General features: G+C 46.9%; 1 protein-coding gene across 2 annotated transcripts in view; it reads left to right on the top strand.

The window, feature by feature from the left end:
* The window catches only part of IFT74 (intraflagellar transport 74), a 464,653-nt gene that overhangs the window by 393,844 nt on the left and 48,301 nt on the right, over positions 1 to 22,508 (top strand). For both annotated transcript variants that reach the window (XM_069240788.1, XM_069240779.1), the window contains exon 17: positions 3,924 to 4,087. In XM_069240788.1, the coding sequence (XP_069096889.1) occupies positions 3,924 to 4,087 (164 nt within the window). The remainder of the gene's footprint in view (positions 1 to 3,923; positions 4,088 to 22,508) is intronic.

The raw sequence follows: 22,508 nt of genomic DNA, 5'->3' as shown, positions 1-22,508 counted from the left end.
CTCTGCTGAAAGTCTTAGGTGCTCTGGGACTGTAGTAAGTCAACATGTTTGTGCTGCATAACACACTGAAGTTCAGAGTCCAAAGGTTCAGTGAAACTTGAGACATTTTCCCTGGTGCAGGATGAGTACCAGTCACATGGAATGTTATCCTTCTAAAATTGATCAAATTAGCACCATTTATGTGGGTTAAAATGAGAAATGTAATACTGTAGTACTAGACCATGAATATTCTCTCTATTCAAACTGGAATGCATGGTACACAAATGCACAGCAGTTCAAGAAATAGCATTAAAACTGTATCAAAACTTACAGCTATTCACCTAATTTGTGGGCTGCCTCCATTCCAGCTTCCCTTTCCCTGGAAGAATGTCTAATTCTTTAGTTGCTTAACCGTTGAGGGAGTCATTGATATGAACTTTCCTTACGTTTTTATATAAGAAGATAAAAACAAATAGCACACTTTTTAGATTTGCTTGAGATAGCTTTAAAGTATGAGATCTTATGTCATCAGTTCCTTAGAAAAAATACAATAACAATTACATCAATGGCATTTCATGGATGATTACCTCGCCACATTTGTGTTCCATTATGTTTTGGTGTTGGTCTTTTTGTTAGACTAGAGCCATTGTGTCACCTGATATATTTGCTCTGTTGACCCAAAGACTTTTTAATAATTGTTTTTGGTGCATGTTTGTTTTGGAATTGCTTATTGTTTGGATGACTTAGCGTGCCATAAATACATAGGGCCTGATTTAGATCTTGGGCGTAACGGTCCCGCTGCTTGCTTTGCATTGGAAAAACAGTCCACTGCATTGGCGGTTCACCCACCCTATTTAGATGTTGGCATGACCAGAGGTGAAATACTGCCCAAGTCCCGCCGACTCTGCCAAGAATCTCCAGCCGCTACGACGGCGGAAGTGGGAATAGGGGCCAAGGACGGGACTCCAGCCACTTTTACCCTTGAGCAGATTTGGATGTGCCTTACTGCCACAGTTGGAGGTCTGACCTCCACAGCTTATTGGCAGACTGGAGGGGGAAAGGGCACAAAACCTACCTTTTTCCACGTTTCCACTTCCATTTTGGACTGGACATCACCTGCTGTTGCTGCTGCCTCTTCACCACGGAGGACACACAACCCCACCGTCGCCAGGCTCAAGGCTACGGATACCGCATGTAATGTGTATGTTGTGTGGGCACTGAACATGAGCTTGGGACCTCTGCAGAAATATACATGTCACAGGTATTTTTTTAAATACCTCTGACATGCATATGTCAGGAGCACATTTGTGTCAGTGACTGATGGGGACACATTGGTACAAGACACATATTGCACACATACACAGTTGTCATTGTGGTGTCATTATTCATTACCAAATCAATGCTGGCCTGAGGACATTCTGCCAGAAAGACAAGGTGGATGCTGTAGGAGAGACTGCCACTCTGCCTGTTGCTTTGTTGTGACAGCATGCTGCTTCTGTCATTGGAGTGAAAGGTTTGGATTTTGTTTTCTACATCCTGCTTTCCAAGGTTCTCCAAGGGCTTGAACTGAGCCAGGGCCATCAAAGACTTCATCTGCCAGCACCTGGACTCTCTTGCTAAAAGTCCTTACTTGCCAAGTGGTGCCAAATCCAGTTCCTGGACCCTTGGGAGTGAGCTTTAGTGCAACTAGGAAGAAACTGGTACATCGACTTTCAGAGCGACTTTAAAACCGGTGCTGCTCCCTGACCCAGTGTGGCTGCCAGCACCGGACCTGTGGTGCCCTCTGAGTACAATGACTGCAACCTACAACACAAGCCCCGATGCCATGCCTCTGAAGTCCCACCACAGCGTGAGTCCAGAGTGTCATGTCACCGACATCTGTGACACCCTACTCTGACTCTGCCGCAGCACCTGTGGCTCACCGCAAAGTCATTGTCTTGCGTCTTGACCTGCTGTATTCACAGACCCTGCCATGCCATAAGAAACCGACGCCTCGCCACCAACACTGCATCACCTCCTCTGCAACCATAATGAACTGACACCTCATCTCCCCTGTCTAGCAGTAAGGAACCGATGCCTCACCTCCCTGGTGGCAGTAAAGAACCGACACTGCACTGGCTCGAGGGACGCCTCTCCTCCCCGACTCCGTGCAGCGTATTCTCTGCCTCGTTTTCCAAGGTACTGTAACCAGGGTCTGCACGACTCCGTGACTGGGCACGCTCCCTCATGTGTGGCACCGGAGTGTTGTAAGCGACTCCGTCAAGTCGTCTTGATAGCCCCAGTTGGAGCTATTCCTAAGCACTATACTGCATTTAATCTTTGAAAATCATATATTTACTTGTGTATGTTGGATTTTTGTCGTTTTGGTCTTGTTTTACTCAGATAAATATTGGCTATTTTTCTAAACTGATGTGGAGTACCTTTGCTGTGCTTTTACTGTGTGTTTATGTGTGTGTGTGTGTACACACACAAATACTTTACACATTGCCTCTGAGGCAAGCTGGACTGCTTGTGCCAAGCTACCAAGGGGTTGAGCTGGGGTTATCTTATCTGTGTGACTCCCTTACCCTGACAAGAATGAGGGACCCTACTTGGAGAGGGTGCAAACCACTGCCAACTGAAGACCCAATTTCTAGCAGTGTGTTAAATGTTTTACTCTATGCTGTTTAAGGTCACTTTGGCATTTTAAGGGCTCAGATCTGTACCTGAGGTTTTAACTCCTGCCAGAAATTCCAGCTGCCCAAATGACTTTAAAAATATAAGAATAGATTCTTCTAGCATTGTGTGAAGTGAAATTGAATTCATATTTTCTTGGAGAATCGTCAGATGCTGTATATTAACTTCCTTCACCTAAACCACGATGTGGTACACTGTGTCATTTAAAAGATTCAAGCAAGTGAATCTATGACAAATGCCAATGCTGAAGAATTAGCATTACAGTAAGTAACTTTGTATTCCTCCACCTTTGGTATTATCCCATGTCATATGAGCAAGCATACGGTGGGCAAAAAACATATGCACGTTTTATCCTACTTTTTCACGTTATTCATTTTTCGCTTATCATTCACAAAATAGTAACTCAATCTAGGTTTTATTTTTTATTGCTCATCTGCAGGAATCAAATACAACACATCAAGTCTTGCTCTGTAAAAAAAAATGAACATTATCTATAAACATTCATTTTCATGGCAGTAATTATTTCAGTTAAAATACTTTAAATATGCTGTACATTAAACTTAAATGTGTCTCAGTGTACACGAAGGACAACCTGTAAACCAATGTTTTCCATTTTTACAGAAAAACAGATGTGTATAGGGCAATTTCCACCCAAAGTATCTTTTTCAACATTGAACCTGCCCACTATGCCAAGTCCTAGAAACATACAGTTTTATTTCTTTTAATAAAACCTGAGTCACATTTTTCAACTTTAACAGCTGAAAGTTAATACCTAAGAGCCGCCATCTTCCTCCATCATTGCTGTTCTACATGCTGTTTTCTGTGCCATATTAGTTTGCTAATTTAGGCGGAACAACAACAAAATCCAATCTCTCTCTCGCTCTTTCTCTTTCTCTCTTTTTCTTTTTCCTATTTCCTTCCCTTTTCAACTTTTGTCACTCTCCCCCTCCCCACACCCCTCCCTTCGTCCCCATCCCCCTCTCGTCCCCACCCCCTCCACCATCTCACTCTGCTGCCTGGACTGTCTGGTTGGGGAAGAGTCAGCAGCCAATCCTCTTTGGTGTGTGGTCAAAACGTGCATTAATATATTAATCTCTTTCCCACAAAGGGGACTGCATAGCTTCCATTCGAAGACCCGGTTGTAAAATTATAGGAAATATTTCACTAGCTAGTGCAAAAATGTTAATAGAAAAAGCATGCATGATGTATATATAGCTGGAATTAAAGAAATTATTCTGTATATCATAAAATATGTTTTTGTTGATTAGAAAGTCAGCGTCTGCAGCAGGACCTACAGAAGGTGGAGCAATTGGAGACTAAGATAAATTCGGAGCTGGGTTCCTTAAAGGATAAAATAGAGCAAATGACTGAAGAACTGGGGAAGTACAACAATTTGGATGCTCTGAAAGCCTCAGGAGAAGAAAAGAAAAGGGTAATTGTCACAGCCACATGCAGTGTCACGCACCTTAGTTTGAAACAATATTTCATGCACAGTGGCAGAGTCATGTTTTTAACTGATAAAATAACACTATGGGGGGTCATTATGAACCCCGGCTAAACCGCCATATAATGAACACCCCGCCAGGCTGCCTCTGATAGGCAGCCTGACAGGGGAAGGAATCTGCTGCTGCCCTTCGGATAATGATCCCTACTGCCCCCAGCCTTTCCCTGGCAATAAGTGAAAATGCACACTCAATGACTTAACTCCAGGCCAATAAGTTTTTATATTGAAAAATATTATTTTGTTAATTTATTTCTAGAACCACAAGATTCATTTAGCAGGTAAGTACATTAAATGAAATGTACTTTATACAGTAAAACTTTGAATGGAATCAACATTGTATACAGTTTTCTTTAAAATGGCAAAAAGCTATTTTAAAAGTGGACACTGCAATTTTCAACAGTTTCTGGGGGAGGTAAGTAAAATACAGTTTTTGAGTTAAGTAACAAACTTACGGGTTCAGTCTCTGGGGCATAGATAGCCCACTATTGGGGGTTCACGATAACCCCAAACACCCAGCAACACAGCGCCGGTTAGGTGCAGAGGTCAAACAGAAGCCAGAAAAATGTGGGCCCCTATGGAGACAGGGGGTACTCCAGTTCCGGTCTGCTTGCAGGTAAGTACCCATGTTGTCGACGGGCAGACCAGGGTGGTTTGAAGAAGTACTGGAGGGGCCCCAGGTAGGCACAAAAACCACAGGGCGTTGGTTTCTCAATAGAACTCTGTGGAGGGACCCAGGGGTCACTTAGGTGCTGCAGGCAGGGCACAGGGGTGCCTCTCTTGCAAGCCACCGACTGGGCAATGGTGAGGGCCGCCTGATGGTCATTGCTTCACTGGTGGCCGGTTTCTTTCGGGCCTGGGGGCTGCGGGTGCAGTGCTTCTCCGGGTGTGGGATATCTTCGTCCCGGGCAGTCGCGGTCAGGGGGTCCTCGGGATTCCGTCTGCAGGCATCGTCGTGGGGGTGCAGAGAGGTCAGACCACGGTGGACACGTCATCGGAGTCACCTGGGGGTCCTCTCTAGATAGTTGGTTTCTCTGGACACGGGCCGGGGGCGTTGGGTGCAGAGTAGTTGGACTCACGCTTCTGGAGTGAGGTGAAAGTCCCTTTAAAGTTAGTTTATTGGTCTTCTTTTTGGATGGGTCTGCTGTACACTGGAGTTTCTTGGTTCTCAGTGATGCAGGCAGTCCCCTGGAGGATTTTCAGGGGTCGCTGATCCTGCAGAACGTGTTGCTTCTTTTTTTTGCAGCTTTTCAAAGCAGGAGACGGGCTGGTATGGCTGGGGCCGAGTCAGTTCATGTTTCCTTCTCTTCTCTGTGGGGTTTTCAGCTCAGCAGTCCTTCTTCTTTCTTTAGATCATCAGGAATCTGATGATCTGGGTTCAGGGTTGCCCCTAAATACTAAATTTAGGGGTGTGTTAGGGTCAGGGGGCAGTAGCCAATGGCTACTGTCCCTGGGGGTGGCTACACCCTCCTTGTGCCCACTCCCTCTGGAGAGCGGGGCACATCCCTATCCCTATTGGTCCTACTCCTCCAAAGCAAGATGGAGGATTTCTCAAGGAGGGGGTCACTTCAGCTCTGGTCACCTTAGGGTTGGACCTCGCTGGAGGGGTGGCTCCTCCTTGTTTTTCTCATTATCCCTCTGGACTTGCTGCCAAAAGTGGGGGCTCATCGGGAGGCGGGCATCTCCACTGGCTGGAGTGCCCAGGGGGCATTGTAACACCAGGCCTGAGCTGTTGAGGCTCACCGCCAGGTGTTACAGTTCCTGCAGGGAGGAGGTGCACTTTCACCCAGTGCAGGTTTTGTTTCTGGCCCCAGAGAGCACAAAGGTTCTCACCCCACGGGGGCAGAAACTCGTCTCTCAGTGGCAGGCTGGCACAGATGAGTCAGTCCTGCACTGAAGGGCTGGGTAAAATATAGGGGGCATCTCTAAGATGCCCCCTGTGTGCATTTTTTAATAAATCCAACACTGGCATCAGTGTGGGTGTATTATTCTGGGAGGTTTGATACCAAACGTCCCAGTATTTAGTGTAGCCCTTATGGAACTGTGGAGTTCGTTTTGACAAACTCCCAAACCATATACTGAATATAGCCACTCTGTACTTACAATGTCTAAGAATGGACTTAGACTGTGTAGGGGCATATTGTTTATGCAGCTACGCCCTCACCTGTGGTATAGTGCACCCTGCCTTAGGGCTTTAAGGCCTGCTAGAGGAGTGACTTACCTATGCCACAGGCAGTGTTTTGTGTGCATGGCACCCTGAGGGGCATGCCATGTCGGCTTTGCCTTTTTCTCCCCACCAACACACAATCTGCAATGGCAGTGTGCATGTGTTAGGTGAGGGGTCCCTTGCTGCAACCCTTAGGGACCTTCCCTGGTCACAGGGTCCTTGGTACTACTGGTACCTTTTACAAGGGACTTATCTGTGTGCCAGGGGTGTGCCAATTGTGGAAACAATGGTACATTTTTAGTGAAAGAACACTGGTGCTGGGGCCTGGTTAGCAGGGTCCCAGCACACTCTCAGTCAAGTCAGCATCAATATCGGGCAAAAAGAGTGGGGGGAGTAACTGCAAGAAGGAGCCATTTTCCTACATAAAGGTACTTTCTTTTTGGAACAAATCTCCACAAAATACTAGAAGGGTAACCCACCATTAGGAGGTAAGTAATGTACTAAATATATACACTAACAATCAGAACTAGGCATAGAAAAGGTTAGAAAACAGGGCAAATACTAATAGCCAATAATGACCCTAGGGGGAGCACAAACCATACACTAAGAAATTGGAATGCGAACAAGGTGCCCCCATGTAGGTAAGTAAAATGTGTAGAGGGGAGCTGGGGGTACTAGAAAACCACAGAGGTAAGTAATATAGTACACCCCAGCGACCAGGAATGCAGGAGTAAAACTCTAGATTTTCCCCAAACCACCCAAAAAGAGGAAAAGAACAAAAAGAAGACATCTAGACAAGACTGCAAGAAAACAAGCAGTGGATTCCTGAAGAAAGAAGACCTGTGGAGAGAGGGGACCAAGTCCAAAAGTCACAGGGGTGTCCAGGAGGAGTAGAGGTTACTACCCACCCAGCTGTGGATGCAGGAGTAGGTCGACAGTGATGAGTAACATGTCAGCACTGCAGCTCTGGAGCCGGAGAAGAGCTCCTGATGGATGCAGATGAAGTCCCACGCTGGAAGGAAGATTGCAGACAGGTGTTGGTGCAGGAATTCCACCAACAAGCCTTGGCAAATGTAAACTTTCGGTTAGTAGAAAAGAGGTGCTGCTGGGGACCAGTAAGGCCCAGGAGGATTCAGCCCAGGAGGGAGAGTGAGAGGGGGACCCTCAGCATCGCAGATAGTCCACAGGAGCAGAGGCAGCACCCACAAGAGTCCCGTAGGACGGGGACACAGGAGTCGCAGAAGAGGCCCATGCAGCACTACAAACGAGGATCCCATGCCGCCGGAGAACCACGCAGGAGGCTGGGCTTTGCAGGAAGGAGTGCTGGGGGCTGGGAGGTGTACGTCGCCTGAAGATCCCTTGGAGGAGATGCAAACAAGCCTTGGCAGCTGCAAGAGACGCGGTGCACAGGGGTACTGTCCTGCATGGGAAGACAAGGGCTTACCTCCACCAAAGAGAGGACCAAGAGGACTACTCCGGTCCACCACCCGTGATGCAAGATCCATGCAGCTCAAGATGAGGGGAGATCCACACAGCCGGTCATCGCTTGCTGTAGGTGCCTGCGGTTGCAGCAGAGTGACTCCTACACTCCAAGAAAGTTTCCTTCTTCTTCTTGTGCAGGCTGAAGAGTTGCAATCTTCTGAGGATGCACGGCGAGGAAAATGTTACGAAGCTGGCAGGAGCCTTGGAAACAATGTTGTAGAAGAGTCCTTTCTTGTTGGAGGCAGCTTGTAGGGTCCTGGCGGTTATAGGAGGCCAGAAGTCAAAGCAGAGGTTGCAGAGGAGTCCAGCTGGAATCTTGCAAGCCGAATCTGAGGTCCACCCAAGAAAGAGACCCTAAATAGCCCTGAAAGGGGGATTGGTCACCTAACCAGGTAAGCATCTATTAGGAACAGGCTCTGACGTCACCTGCCTGCACGTGGCTACTCAAATGCTCCCAGAGTTCCAACCTTAGAAGCAAGATGGCAGAACCCAGAGACCCTCTGGAGGAGCTCTGAGCACCACCCCTGGGACGGTGATGGACAGGAGAGTGGTCACTCCCCTTTCCATTGTCCAGTTTCACACCAGAGCAGGGACTGGGCGTCCCTGAACCGGTGTGGACTGGTTTATGCACGGAGGGCACCAACTATGCCCTTCAAAGCAAACCAGAGGCTTGGGAAGGCTAGCCCTCCCAAGCCTGTTTCAACTATTTCCAAATGGAGAGGGAGTTACCTCCCTCTCCCAAAAGAAATCCTTTGTTCTGCCTTCCTGGATTTCATCAGATCAAGCAGCAGGAGGGCAGAAAACTGTCTGAGGGGTGGCAGCAGCTGGGCTGCCTGGAAAACACTGTAAGACTGGTGGTAGCAATGCTGTGGGTCCTCTAAGGAGCCCCCAGAGTGCATGGAATCATACTTCCAGTACTTTCAACAGTATTGGGGTATGAGTCGGATATGTTTGGTACCAAACATGGCCAGGTTCGGAGTTACCATTACGTAGCTAGACATAGGTAGTGACCTGTGTCCGGTACACGTGTAAAATGGCATCCCTGCACTCACAAGATCCAGGAAAATGGATCTGGAGTTTGTGGGGGCACCTCTGCTAGTGCAGGGGTGCTTTCACACTTAGGTACCTGCACCCTGCCCTCTGGGCTGCGATGGCATTCCATAGGAATAACTTACAGTGACTCTGTGCAATGACCTATAGTGAAAACGGGTGCATGCACCCGTTTCACGCAGGCTGCATTGGCAGGCCTACAGATCCCTTTGCATGGGCTCCCTATGGGTGGCAGAATAACTGATGCAGCCCATAGGTATGCCCTTGAACCCCAATGCCCTGGGTACCTAGGTACCATATATTGGGGACTTGCATGGGGGACCAGTATGCCAATTGTGGGAAGAAAAAGGTACAGTTCAGAGGAGAGAGCAAAACTACTGGGGTCTTGGTTAGCAGGATCCCAGTAGACACAGCCAAATACACTGACAAACAGGCCAAAAGTGGGGGTAACCAAGCTAGAAAGAGGCTACTTTCCTACAGCCTCCATTAAAAGAACAGCTGATTGAGGATCACTTAATCTTGCTCCTAGAAAGGGTCCTGATGTCAGAGGTTGGCAGTGGTTGTTATTCCCCCTACTTTCCGATTCCCAAAAAGAACAAGGGTCTTCACCCTACATTGGATTTAAGGGATGGCAATCTCTTCCTCAAAAAGGAGAAATTCAAGATGCTCACCATTGCGCAGGTCTTGTCTGCCCTAGACCAAGAAGACTGGATGGTAGCGTTGGACTTGCAGGATGTGTATTTTCACATCCCCCTCCTGCCTGCCCACAGGCGCTACTTGCGGTTCAAGGTAGGTCACGAGCACTTTCAGTTTACCGTGCTCCCCTTCGGTCTCACCAGTGCCCCTCGGGTGTTCACCAAAGTAATGGCGGTGGTAGCAGCTCATCTGCACAGTTTAGGGATTTCATTCTTCCCTTACCTAGACGACTGGCTGTTGAAGGCTTCTACGCCCCAGGCTGTCGTCAACCTCCTTCAGATGACTGCAAACCTCCTGCGGTTGCTGGGGTTCACTATAAACGTGGCAAAGTCACACCTCCTGAGCAGTGAGTCCAGGATATTTAGGTCATGATACAGATGTTTTGGCCTCTATCTTGGATTTCAATGAGACAGACTCTGAGGCTATTGGGACTCATGGCCTCCTGCATCCTGTTAGTGAAGCATGCTAGATGGCATTTGAGGGCTCTGCAGTGTGACCTGAAGTTCCAGTGAGTGCAGCATCAGGGGAATCTTACCGACACTGTTCAGATCTTGAAGGGAACTGTAAAAGACCTGCCGTGGTGGTTAATGAATTGGGATTGGGTCAGAGGCAGACACCTCTACCTTCCCCAGCCAGATCTCACAATAGTGACAGATGCTTCACTTCTGGGATGGGGCGGAGATCAGAGGTCTTTGGTCTCCATCGGAATCTAGATTCCATATCAATTTACTGGAGCTCCAGGTGATCCGACTGGCATTTAAAGCATGTTCGATGGCATGTGTAGCTGCAGATACACATGCTGTGCACATCCCGCCATCTGGTGTTGGGCTCGGAGTGTTACAAGTTGTTTTTCTTCTAAGAAGTCTTTTCGAGTCACGAGACCGAGGGACTCCTCCCCTTTCGACTCCATTGCGCATGGGCGTCGACTCCATCTTAGATTGTTTTTTTTTCCACCATCGGGTTCGGACGTGTTCCTTTTCGCTCCGTGTTTCGGGTCGGAAAGTTAGTTAGAATCTCGGAAAAATCGTCGGTATTGTTTGCGTTCGGTATCGGGTTAGTTACAACAGATCGACACCGAATTGAGAAGAGCTCCGGTGGCCCTTTGGGGTTTTTCGATTCCCGTCGGGGCCTGGTCGGCCCGGCCACGTGTCTCTTCAAGGCTGATGGAACGGACCCCATTCCGCTTCTGTCCAAAATGCCATAGCAAGTATCCATATACAGATCAGCACCTGGTCTGTAACTTGTGTATGTCACCGGAACACAGGGAGGATACTTGTGAGGCCTGTCGAGCGTTTCGGTCGAGGAAGACACTCAGGGACCGAAGAGCAAGAAGACTGCAAATGGCGTCGGTGCCGACAGGACAAGGGTGTTTCGAGGAGGAGGAAGAAACATTCTCCATCCAGGATTCGGACTCGGAGGAGGTCGATCCCGAAGAAACGCCGAAAACCGTGAGTAAGACGTCGAAACAAAAAACTCACGAAAAGACTGCCAAAGCCCAGGGGACGCCACCGCCAACAGGCCATGGCTTAACCCGAAAAGCAGGTGACCGTCCATCGGCACCGAAAAAGGGCGAGCTGGTGTCGAAGTCATCCGACTCCGGTCGAAATACAGGCACGCAGCAATCTCGGGCCCGAGACAGTGGCGCAGAAAAGATTCGGCACCGAGACAGCGGCACCGAAGTTGGTCGGCACCGAGAGAGCACGACGCCGAAAAGAAAAAAGATTTTGTCGGAGCCGAAAAAAGCAGCAGAAAAGGTTTCGGTGCCGAAACATCCGGCATCCGAACCGAAAATTAGTTCCTATTCAGAGGAACAAGGACTGTCCTCTCAAATGAAGACACACAGATTTGAAGAGGAATTACAAACAATAGAGCTAGATCACACGCAAAGGCGGCTCTTTATTCAAAAAGATACAGGGAAGATCAGCACTCTTCCCCCAATCAGAATGAAACGAAAACTTGCCTTCCAAAACAAGGACAAACAGCCACAAGCAAAAGTGGCTAAACAAATAACACCACCACCATCCCCACATCACTCTCCACAACTATCACCGGTAGCCACTCCACCAATGATGCAATCCCCAACACATACGGGGATGAGTCAAGATGACCCTGACGCATGGGACCTTTACGACGCACCAGTGTCAGACAATAGTCCTCAGTGCTATCCAGCAAGACCCTCGCCACCTGAGGATAGTACAGGCTACATTCAAGTGGTATCAAGGGCAGCAGCATTTCACAATGTCAGCCTTCACTCAGAACCCATTGAAGAGGACTTCCTTTTTAATACACTGTCGTCTACGCACAGTCAATATCAAAGTCTGCCAATGTTGCCCGGAATGCTAAAACACTCCAAACAGGTGTTTGAAGAGCCTGTCAAAGGGAGAGCCATTACTCCAAGAGTAGATAAAAAATATAAACCGCCACCAACAGACCCAGTGTACATCACACTACAGCTATCACCAGACTCTGTTGTAGTTGGAGCAGCGCGCAAAAGAGCCAACTCTCATACTTCAGGAGACGCGCCACCTCCAGATAAAGAGAGTAGAAAATTCTACGCGGCAGGCAAAAGGGTGGCGGCACAGGCAGCAAACCAGTGGCGTATTGCAAATTCGCAAGCTTTGCTAGCCAGATATGATAGGGCCCATTGGGACGAGATGCAACACCTTATTGAACACTTGCCAAAGGAGTTTCAAAAAAGAGCGCAGCAAGTGGTCGAAGAGGGACAAAATAGCTCCAGTAATCAAATTCGATCAGCAATGGATGCTGCAGACACAGCTGCTAGAACTGTCAACACAGCAGTAACGATAAGGAGGCATGCATGGCTGCGTACATCAGGATTTAAACCAGAGATACAGCAAGCTGTGCTGAATATGCCATTCAACGGACAGCAGTTGTTTGGGCCGGAGGTGGACACTGCAATTGAAAAACTTAAAAAAGACACTGACACGGCCAATGCCATGGGCGTGCTCTTCTCCCCGCAGAGCAGAGGCACATTTCGAAAAACACAATTTCGAGGGGGGTTTCGAGGGCAAACCACAGAAGCCACAACCTCACAAACAAAGCCCACTTACCAGAGCCAGTATCAGCGGGGAGGTTTTCGGGGACAATATAGAGGAGGACAGTTTCAAAGAAACAGAGGAAAGTTCCAAAGTCCCAAAACTCCTCAAAACAAACAGTGACTTCAAGGTCACAAATCCCCAACACATAACACCTGTGGGGGGGAGACTAAACAAGTTTTACACACATTGGGAGGAAATAACAACAGACACTTGGGTCTTAGCAATTATCCAGCATGCTTATTGCATAGAATTTCTCAAATTCCCTCCAAATGTCCCACCGAAAACACACAATATGTCAAAACAACATATAGATCTTCTAGGACTAGAAGTTCAGGCATTGCTACAGAAAGAAGCAATAGAATTAGTACCAAAAGATCAATTAAACGCAGGAGTTTACTCACTGTACTTCCTGATACCCAAAAAGGACAAGAGCCTGAGACCGATACTAGATCTCAGAACATTAAATACCTACATCAAATCAGACCATTTTCACATGGTAACTCTACAAGACGTAATCCCACTGCTCAAACAACAAGACTACATGACAACACTAGACCTAAAGGATGCATATTTCCATATACCAATACATCCTTCACACAGAAAGTACCTAAGGTTTGTATTCCAAGGGATACATTACCAATTCAAAGTGTTGCCATTCGGAATAACAACTGCGCCAAGGGTTTTTACAAAATGCCTGGCAGTAGTAGCTGCACATATCAGAAGGCAGCAAATACATGTGTTCCCATACCTAGACGATTGGTTAATCAAAACCAATACGCTAAAACGGTGTTCACAACACACAAAATATGTCATAGAAACCCTACACAAACTAGGTTTCTCAATCAACTACGCAAAGTCACACCTGCAGCCGTACCAAACACAGCAATACTTGGGAGCAACAATCAACACAGCAAAAGGGATTGCTACTCCAAGTCCACAAAGAGTACAAACATTTCACAATGTAATACAAACCTTGTATCCAAAACAAAAAGTACAAGTCAAAATAATACTGAAACTACTAGGCATGATGTCCTCATGCATAGCCATTGTCCCAAATGCAAGGTTACACATGCGGCCCTTACAACAGTGCCTAGCATCACAATGGTCACAAGCACAGGGTCAGCTTCTAGATCTGGTGTTGATAGACCGCCAAACATACATTTCGCTTCAATGGTGGAACAGTATAAATTTAAACCAAGGGCGGCCTTTCCAAGACCCAGTGCCACAATACGTGATAACAACAGATGCTTCCATGACAGGGTGGGGAGCACACCTCAATCAACACTGCATCCAAGGACAATGGAACATGCAGCAAAAACAGTTACACATAAATCACCTAGAACTGTTAGCGGTATTTCTAGCGCTGAAAGCATTTCAACCCATGATAACCCACAAATACATTCTTGTCAAAACAGACAACATGACAACAATGTACTAAATAAACAAACAAGGAGGAACACACTCAACACAGTTGTGTCTCCTAACACAGAAAATATGGCATTGGGCGATTCACAACCGCATTCGCCTAATAGCACAATTTATTCCAGGAATTCAGAATCAGTTAGCAGACAATCTCTCACGGGATCACCAACAGATCCACGAATGGGAGATTCACCCCCAAATACTGAACACTTACTTCCAAATTTGGGGAACACCACAAATGGATCTATTTGCAACGAAGGAAAACTCAAAATGCCAAAACTTCGCATCCAGGTACCCACAACATCAGTCTCAGGGCAATGCGCTATGGATGAACTGGTCAGGGATATTTACTTACGCTTTTCCCCCTCTCCCCCTCTCCCACTCCTTCCATATCTAGTAAACAAGTTGAGTCAAAACAAACTCAAACTCATACTAATAGCACCAACATGGGCAAGGCAACCTTGGTACACCACACTACTAGACCTGTCAGTAGTACCTCATGTCAAACTACCAAACAGACCAGATCTGTTAACACAACACAAACAACAGATCAGGCATCCAAATCCAGCATCGCTGAATCTAGCAATTTGGCTCCTGAAATCCTAGAATTCGGACACTTACACCTCACACAAGAATGTATGGAGGACCTAAAACAGGCTAGAAAGCCTATCACTAGACACTGCTATGCAAATAAATGGAAATGATTTGTCTATTACTGCCATAATAATCAAATTCAACCCTTACACGCATCTACAAAAGATATAGTAGGATACTTACTACATCTGCAAAAAGAAAAGCTAGCTTTCTCTTCCATAAAAATACATCTTGCTGCAATTTCAGCTTACCTGCAAATTACGCACTCAACTTCATTATTTAGGATACCAGTCATAAAAGCGTTTAGGGAAGGCCTAAAGAGAATTATACCACCAAGAACGCCACCAGTTCCTTCATGGAACCTCAACATTGTCTTAACACGACTCATGGGCCCACCTTTTGAGCCCATGCACTCTTGTGAAATGCAATACTTAACGTGGAAAGTTGCATTTTTAATTGCCATCACATCTCTAAGAAGAGTGAGTGAAATTCAAGGGTTTACCATTCAAGAACCATTAATTCAAATAAACAAAAATAAAGTTGTTCTACGAACAAATCCCAAATATTTACCAAAAGTAATCTCACCGTTCCACTTGAATCAAACGGTAGAATTACCAGTGTTCTTCCCACAGCCAGATTCTGTAGCTGAAAGAGCACTACATACATTAGACATCAAAAGAGCACTAATGTACTACATTGACAGAACAAAACTAATTCGAAAGACAAAACAACTATTTATTGCCTTTCAAAAACCTCATACAGGAAATCCAATTTCAAAACAAGGCATTGCTAGATGGATAGTTAGGTGCATTCAAACCTGCTATCTTAAAGCTAAAAAAGAACTGCCTATTACACCAAAGGCACACTCAACCAGAAAGAAAGGTGCTACCATGGCCTTTCTAGGAAATATTCCAATGAACGAAATATGTAAGGCAGCGACATGGTCTACGCCTCATACATTTACCAAGCACTACTGTGTAGATGTGCTAACTGCACAACAAGCAACAGTAGGTCATGCTGTACTAAGAAAATTATTCCAAACTACTTCAACTCCTACAGGCTGAACCACCGCTTTTGGGGAGATAACTGCTTACTAGTCTATGCACAGCATGTGTATCTGCAGCTACACATGCCATCGAACGGAAAATGTCACTTACCCAGGTGTACATCTGTTCGTGGCATTAGTCGCTGCAGATTCACATGCGCCCACCCGCCTCCCCGGGAGCCTGTAGCCATTTAGAAGTAGATCTTAAACATTTGTACATTTGTAAATAGATTACTTGAACTTTATTATGTACATACGCATTCACTCCATTGCATGGGCACTATTACTAGCATACACAACTCCTACCTCACCCTCTGCGGGGAAAACAATCTAAGATGGAGTCGACGCCCATGCGCAATGGAGTCGAAAGGGGAGGAGTCCCTCGGTCTCGTGACTCGAAAAGACTTCTTCGAAGAAAAACGACTTGTAACACTCCGAGCCCAACACCAGATGGCGGGATGTGCACAGCATGTGAATCTGCAGCGACTAATGCCACGAACAGATGTACACTGGGTAAGTGACATTTTCCTTCTTCTGGTTGTAAAAGGGAAGATAGTGCAGGTGTTCACAGACAACACTACCAGAATGTGGTACTGCAACAAGCAGGGCGTGTGGGTTTATGGACCCTTTGTCAAGAGGTTCTGCATCTCTGGACATGGCTGGAACAGCAGGGCATAAGCCTGGTGCTTCAACACCTGGCAGGTTCTCTGAGTTCCAGGGTGGACAAACTCAGCCGTCGCCGCCTAGCGGATCACGAATGGTATCTCCACCTGGAGGTCTCGCAAGGACTCTTTCAGCAGAGGGGAGAGCCTTGGTTAGATCTGTTCGCCTCCACAGAGAACGTGCAGTGTCAGCACTATTCCGCGTTGGAGTTTCCAAGGCGGCAATCGGTCTGCAACGCTTTTCATAACAAGTGGAATTCGGGCCTCCTGTACGCCCATACCACTTCTGCCCAGAGTTCTCAAGAAGATCAAGAAGGACAGGGCCTGAGTAATCCTAGTGGCTCCGGATTCGGCAAGGAGAGTTTGGGATCCCGAGCTTCTGAAAATGAGCATCAATCCTCCAATCAGGTTGCCCATTCCGGAGGATATTCTGTTGCAGCAGCAGGAGAAGGTTCTCCACCCAAACCTGTCAACTCTGCATCTACATGCATGGAGATTAAGCGGTGACAGTTGATGGCTTTTGACCTTCCTCCCGAAGTCTGTAAAGGTATTTTGGCAACCAGGCGCCCCTCCATTAAAATGGTATACGTCTGCCGTTGGAAACGCTTTCTATATTATTGTACAGAAACATCTATTGAACCTCTTTCTGCCTATCTTTCTGATATCCTTCTCTTTATACTCTCCCTTGCCTAACAGGGTTCTGCCTTGGGTACTCTCAAGGGCTATCTTTCTGCCTTATCTGCATTTCTTCGGCTACCTGATCAGCCTTCACTTTTCAAATCTCCCATTGAACATTGATTCCTCAAAGGGCTTGTACGCCCTTTGTTTTGCCCCAGTGGGACATAAATCGGGTCCTCACATTTCCTATGTATGCTACCTTTGAGCCTTACACAACTGTCCCATCCGGCTGCTCACCATCAAGACAGTCTTCTTAGTGGCAGTAACATCTGCCAGGAGGGTGAGTGAGATGCAGGCTCTTTCATCTAAGCCACCATATCTCATCATATTTTCAGACAAGGTGGTTCTCAGAAATCGTGCCTCTTTCCTCCCCAAGGTGGTGACCCCATTTAATCTGGGTCAGAACATCACCCTGCCCACCTTCTTTGATCCATTGCATCCCTGTAAAGAAGAGGAGCGACTCTACCGGCTGGACTCAAAAAGACCGTTGTCATTCTACCTTGACCGCACAAAAGAGTTCCAGGTGGATGACCAACTCTTTGTGGGTACGTGCTGCAAAGAAGGGTCGGGCAGTGCAGAAGTGAACCATTTCATGCTGGGTCCGTTCTCTGCATCAAGATCTGCTATGCATTGGCCAGAAAGCAGCCTCCTGAGGGCTTGAGGGTTCATTCTACCAGGACCAAAGCTGCTACCACTGCTCTAGCTCGGGCGTTCCAGTCCTGAATATCTGTCAGGCAGCAACATAGGCATCCTTGCACATGTTTGCAAAACATTACTGCCTGGACAGTCAGGTACGGAAAGACGGGCACTTTGCCCGTTCGGTCCTACAGGACTTTTTAGGGTGAGTGAAAGTATCCGTAGCCCACCGTCAGGAGGTTATGGCTTGGGTATCTATTCTAAGGTAAGGAATCTGCAGCTAGACGTCTCTATCAGATGAACAAGTTACTTACCTCAGGTAATGCATTATCTAGTAGAGACTCTGTCTAGCTGCAGATTCCTTACACCCACCCATGTCTCCCTGATCTGCGGATATGTCTAATAGGGTTAGGGTTTATCCCTTTCAGAGCCCTAGTTTTGCACAGACGAACTGTTGGTTCTATCATGGGGTGGTACATTTATAGGCAACAGTGATGTCACGGACGGCTCCAACGAAGCTGACGACGCCACGTGAATCGAAACGACGCACGCAGATCCAAACAATGCCACCCGACGACGCGCACAGGGTACTGCTCAGCAAATAATTCCATATTCCAAGCTAACGCCAAGAAGTTCTAAGGTAAGGAATCTGCAGCTAGATAGAGTCTCTACCAGATAATCTGTTACCGAAGGTAAGTAGCTTGTTCTACACTGCTCATCACTTATTACCATCCCACTCCCCCACCTCTGAAGGAACCCCATCAGCCCTTCAATGCAGTTATGGCAACTTGATTGCTTCCAGGAGCTGGACAGCTATCCCCTATACCCTTACGATCATGATCTAACATTACATTGCAGAAAGTCACTGGATCGATATTACTATCTCGATATTCTGCCCATCTCTCCCAAATTTTCACATATTTTTCAGGGAAGGCCCTGCTTCATTAATTGGCCTTTCCATATTCATGCTAATGTAAAGCCCTTTTCTTTATTCCTCTAAGGGAGGGGTATCCACATCCCTGCATCAGCGAGCCACATCTATCTTCATCCTTAGTCTTTTCAAGATCCCTCTGACGGGACCAGTGTACAAGGGAAAATGTCACTTTCTACAACAGGGTTTAAGCCGTGTAGTGACTTTCACAAAAAGGTATGTGTGACTGACCCTCACACAGTATGTCTGCTCTGCATCGGATCGGAGCACAATTTTAGGGCCTATGATGATAGTATGCTGCTGAACATCGGAAGATCCCACGACATGACAGGTCGAATTTAAAAAGAACTGACAAAGTCGTTTTCACTGCAGATCATCACTGCGGTTGAAGTTTTCAGGTAAGTCCAAGAAGACGCATTAGAAACTGAAGGGGGAATCAACCCTTTCCATCCACTCCTAAACTCCATAGAGGACACAAGGGTGTTAACCTCCCACCTGTCTTGCTCCTGATCTTCATTGGAGCCCAATTCTGAATGTAGTCCCAATGTATCCCGATTTTCTGGGTCAATCTAAAACACAGCAGCAAGGGGAGGTGTTTATTTTCTGCACTTCACTGGCTCACCTAGGTGCACCTTAGGCCTCAAGGATCTGCAGTCCCGCAAATGTGCCCTGAGCCTTAAGAATCTGCAGTGGCCTCCAGTCAAACTTGTGCCAGCGGGTCCACCATAGGTGCCTCTGTGCCTCTTGAGCCCACCTCAGGTTCGATACTGGCTCCGGTGCCAACTTCGGTTTCAGGGCCATCCACTGCACTGTTTCCTCTTGTGTTGATGCTGGTGCCACAGCAGAATTCGCAGCCCATCGTGCTTTCTGACTCCAAGCAGAATCAATCTCGACCGAGGCCGCACCGTACCACCACTGAAGCGCAACCCTTCTGATTCAGATACCTTGCTCTTACCACACGGTAGGGCTCAGACTTTACAAAATCTTTTCAGCAGTGTGTCGGATAATGACAATTACGATAAATGGAGTGATCTTGTTCCCAATATGATGAGGAGAACTGGTATGATGAGCTGCAGGATGGCTGTGGTCTGGATACCTCTCCATTTAATGGACTAATTTCTCCTCTCGTTCCTGCCACTGATAAAAGCACCTCCTCTGTTCTGAGTCAGTCTGCAACATCGCAGTAAGTGGCAGCCTTTAGAGAGACCATTCTGCATATTTTGTGCACTTAACTGACTCTCTAAGGTGTTCCTTTGGGCCTCAAAAGGTCTGCAGTGGCCCATAGTCACACTTCTCCGGCGGGTCTGCCCTTGGCTTGTTTGTGTCCCTACACCCCACGTAAGGTTCAACTCGGCCCTGGTGGCAACTTTGGGTCTAGGGCCAACCACTGCACTGGTTTCCCTCGCATTGATGCTGGTGCTGACGCCTGACAGGAGTTTCAGCCCATTGTGCCTTCCGACTCCAAGCAGAATCCACCTCGATCAAGGCTGCGCCATACTCCCAATGGAGTGCAGCCGTCCAGCAACCCTTCTGGTTCGATACCTTGCTCTTACCCCCTGTTAGGGCTCAGTATTTCCAAAATATTTTCGCCACTGAGTCGGACAATAACAATTATAGTAAAGGGAATTATTTTGTCCCCAGTATGATGAAGAGAACTGGTATGACAAGCTAAAGGGTGCCTGTGGTATGGATACTTTTCCAGATACTGGCCTTGTTTCTTCTGGCGGCCCTGCCACTAAGGAAAGCATCTTTTCCGTTGTTGTTATGCAGGGGTCAGCGGAAATATTAGTCCTACGGCTATTTACTATGGAGGTGAAGACTAATGTTCTGACAGAGGTACTCCTGTTTGGTCAATGCCTACAGAACCCCAATCACTGTCTAATGAGGCCCTTACAGATACTCTTTGGGACACCTGGGCGAAACCATCTTCAGGACCACCAGTCATTTGGCTGGTCGCTCTGCATCATAGGCTAGCCCGAGATGATTCTGACTATCTTACCCAACACCCCACACCAAAGAGTTTAATGGTGCAAGTGTCCACCACTAAGGTTAATCCAAATGTCTTCACCACCCATATGACCAAGAGAATTGAGACATTTGATCAGCATTTTCTCCTTCATTAGTCTTGCTGTGCGATCAGTGAAGGTTAGCTGTCTCCGAAGCTGCTACTCTCATGGATTATAGGTCATGGTGACCCAGAGATTGCTGGCAGTTCCCGTCGACCTCTTGGTTCCCCTGGTCCAAGCTATATTTGTAATTTCCCTAGGGTTGGACACAGCCAGCTGCTTAAGTTGGGCAATGGGTAATGAGTGTGGCTTTCAGCTCCATGCCTAGATGAGGTCTACGCACTAAAGTGTACAAAAAAGAGATGGATTGAATGTGTGAATTAATCCCAGCTACTCTGGTAAGCATTCCAGTCCATTGTTTGTTTACTCACTATGCCACCTCAGTTTGAACCCAGCCATATCGAAATCAGTCTTCACCCTGCTCCTCATGGGAACAGTCCAGCCCAAACTGCCTGGCCAGGTCCTCCCTGAACTGGAACACAAGTAACCTAGAACCGGCATTGCCCTAGTTAGGGTTTATTAGCCAGTATAGCTTGGTTCCAGAGACACAGTATGCATGGGACCCACATCTGGGCATAAACATCCAACTTAAGGCAACACACTAAAGTAAACAAAAAAGTGATGGATGAAATGCTTCAAGTAATCTCACCCTCTGTAAATGGTTCGTGCTCCATTTCAGTCCATTACTTTATTGCATACAATGTCAGCTCAGTTTGGACCTAGCCATATGCAAATCAGTCTTGACCCTGCTCCAGTGGGAACAGTCCAGCCCGAATTGCCAGCAAGGTCCTTTCTGAACCAGAACACAACCAACATCAGTCCGTTTTTACCATATTTAAGGCTCATCAGCCAAGTATAGCTTGGTTCCAATGACAGTGTGCTTGGGACATTGTTGACAGCAAGGAATCCTTCTATAAAACAGTTTACACCAGTCGCTGGGACAAATTTGTAGATTGGTGAGGCACCCAACAAACTGACCCATTGCATGCAAAGTTGTCTGAAGTTTTGTTGCTTGTTCTATTCTTAACCCAGCAAGGATTTGCTTTGGAAACTTTTAAAGGCTACAAATCAGCTCTTTCAGCCTTTTTGTGGATTGCTGGATCAGCCCTCTGTATTTATATTGTAGAAAGCTGGCTCTGAATATACTATTCCAAACTGGGGTATAGTATGCACAGAGTTTAGGGGCTTAACAAAGGCTAAAGTAGACAATACTAATGGTATTTTGTGTTGCAGTGTGGTCTAGCAGTTAGGCTTATCAGAAGGTAGTGCAAAGCATTTGTTGTACACACACAGTCAAGAAATGAGGCACACACTCAATGACTAACTCCAGGTCAGTTGTTTATATGGCAAAAATATATTTTGTTACTTTATTTCTAGAACTAGAAGAACTTGGTTGCAGGTGAGTACAGTTGTAAGCAGGTATCAAGCATATGTATCAAATTTACTTTGTTTGGTATTAGCAGATAAACAGTTTACAAGTAGGTAGGAATTTTCTGTTTCAAAAGTTGACAATTTTTCATAGGAGTCAATAGAGTCCTGGGGGAAAAAGTACTAGCATAGATATAGCAGGTAAGTACTCGACTTACAATTCCAGTCTTCGGGGGTTAGGATGTCCACAGGTCGAAGTTCAGGCTGACCCCGAATGTGCACCACCAGCAACACAAGGCTGGCTTGTTGCAGAGGTCAAAGTTGGCATTGGGTTTGCAATGGAATCCTATGAGGACTGGGGTTGCTCGGTAGCAAGCAGATTGCAGGTAAGTACACGCGGTTCCAGGGGGGGTTTAGGTCAGCACTAGGAGGGCGGGGGTCCACAGGATCACATCAAACACATCCCCTCAGTGGCACAGGGGCGGCCGGGTGCAGG

This window comes from Pleurodeles waltl, chromosome 1_2 (assembly GCF_031143425.1).
Source record: "Pleurodeles waltl isolate 20211129_DDA chromosome 1_2, aPleWal1.hap1.20221129, whole genome shotgun sequence".
Lineage (NCBI taxonomy): Eukaryota > Metazoa > Chordata > Amphibia > Caudata > Salamandridae > Pleurodeles > Pleurodeles waltl.
Note: the sequence above shows the minus strand (reverse complement) of the source record. Positions and strands in the feature narration are given on the sequence as shown.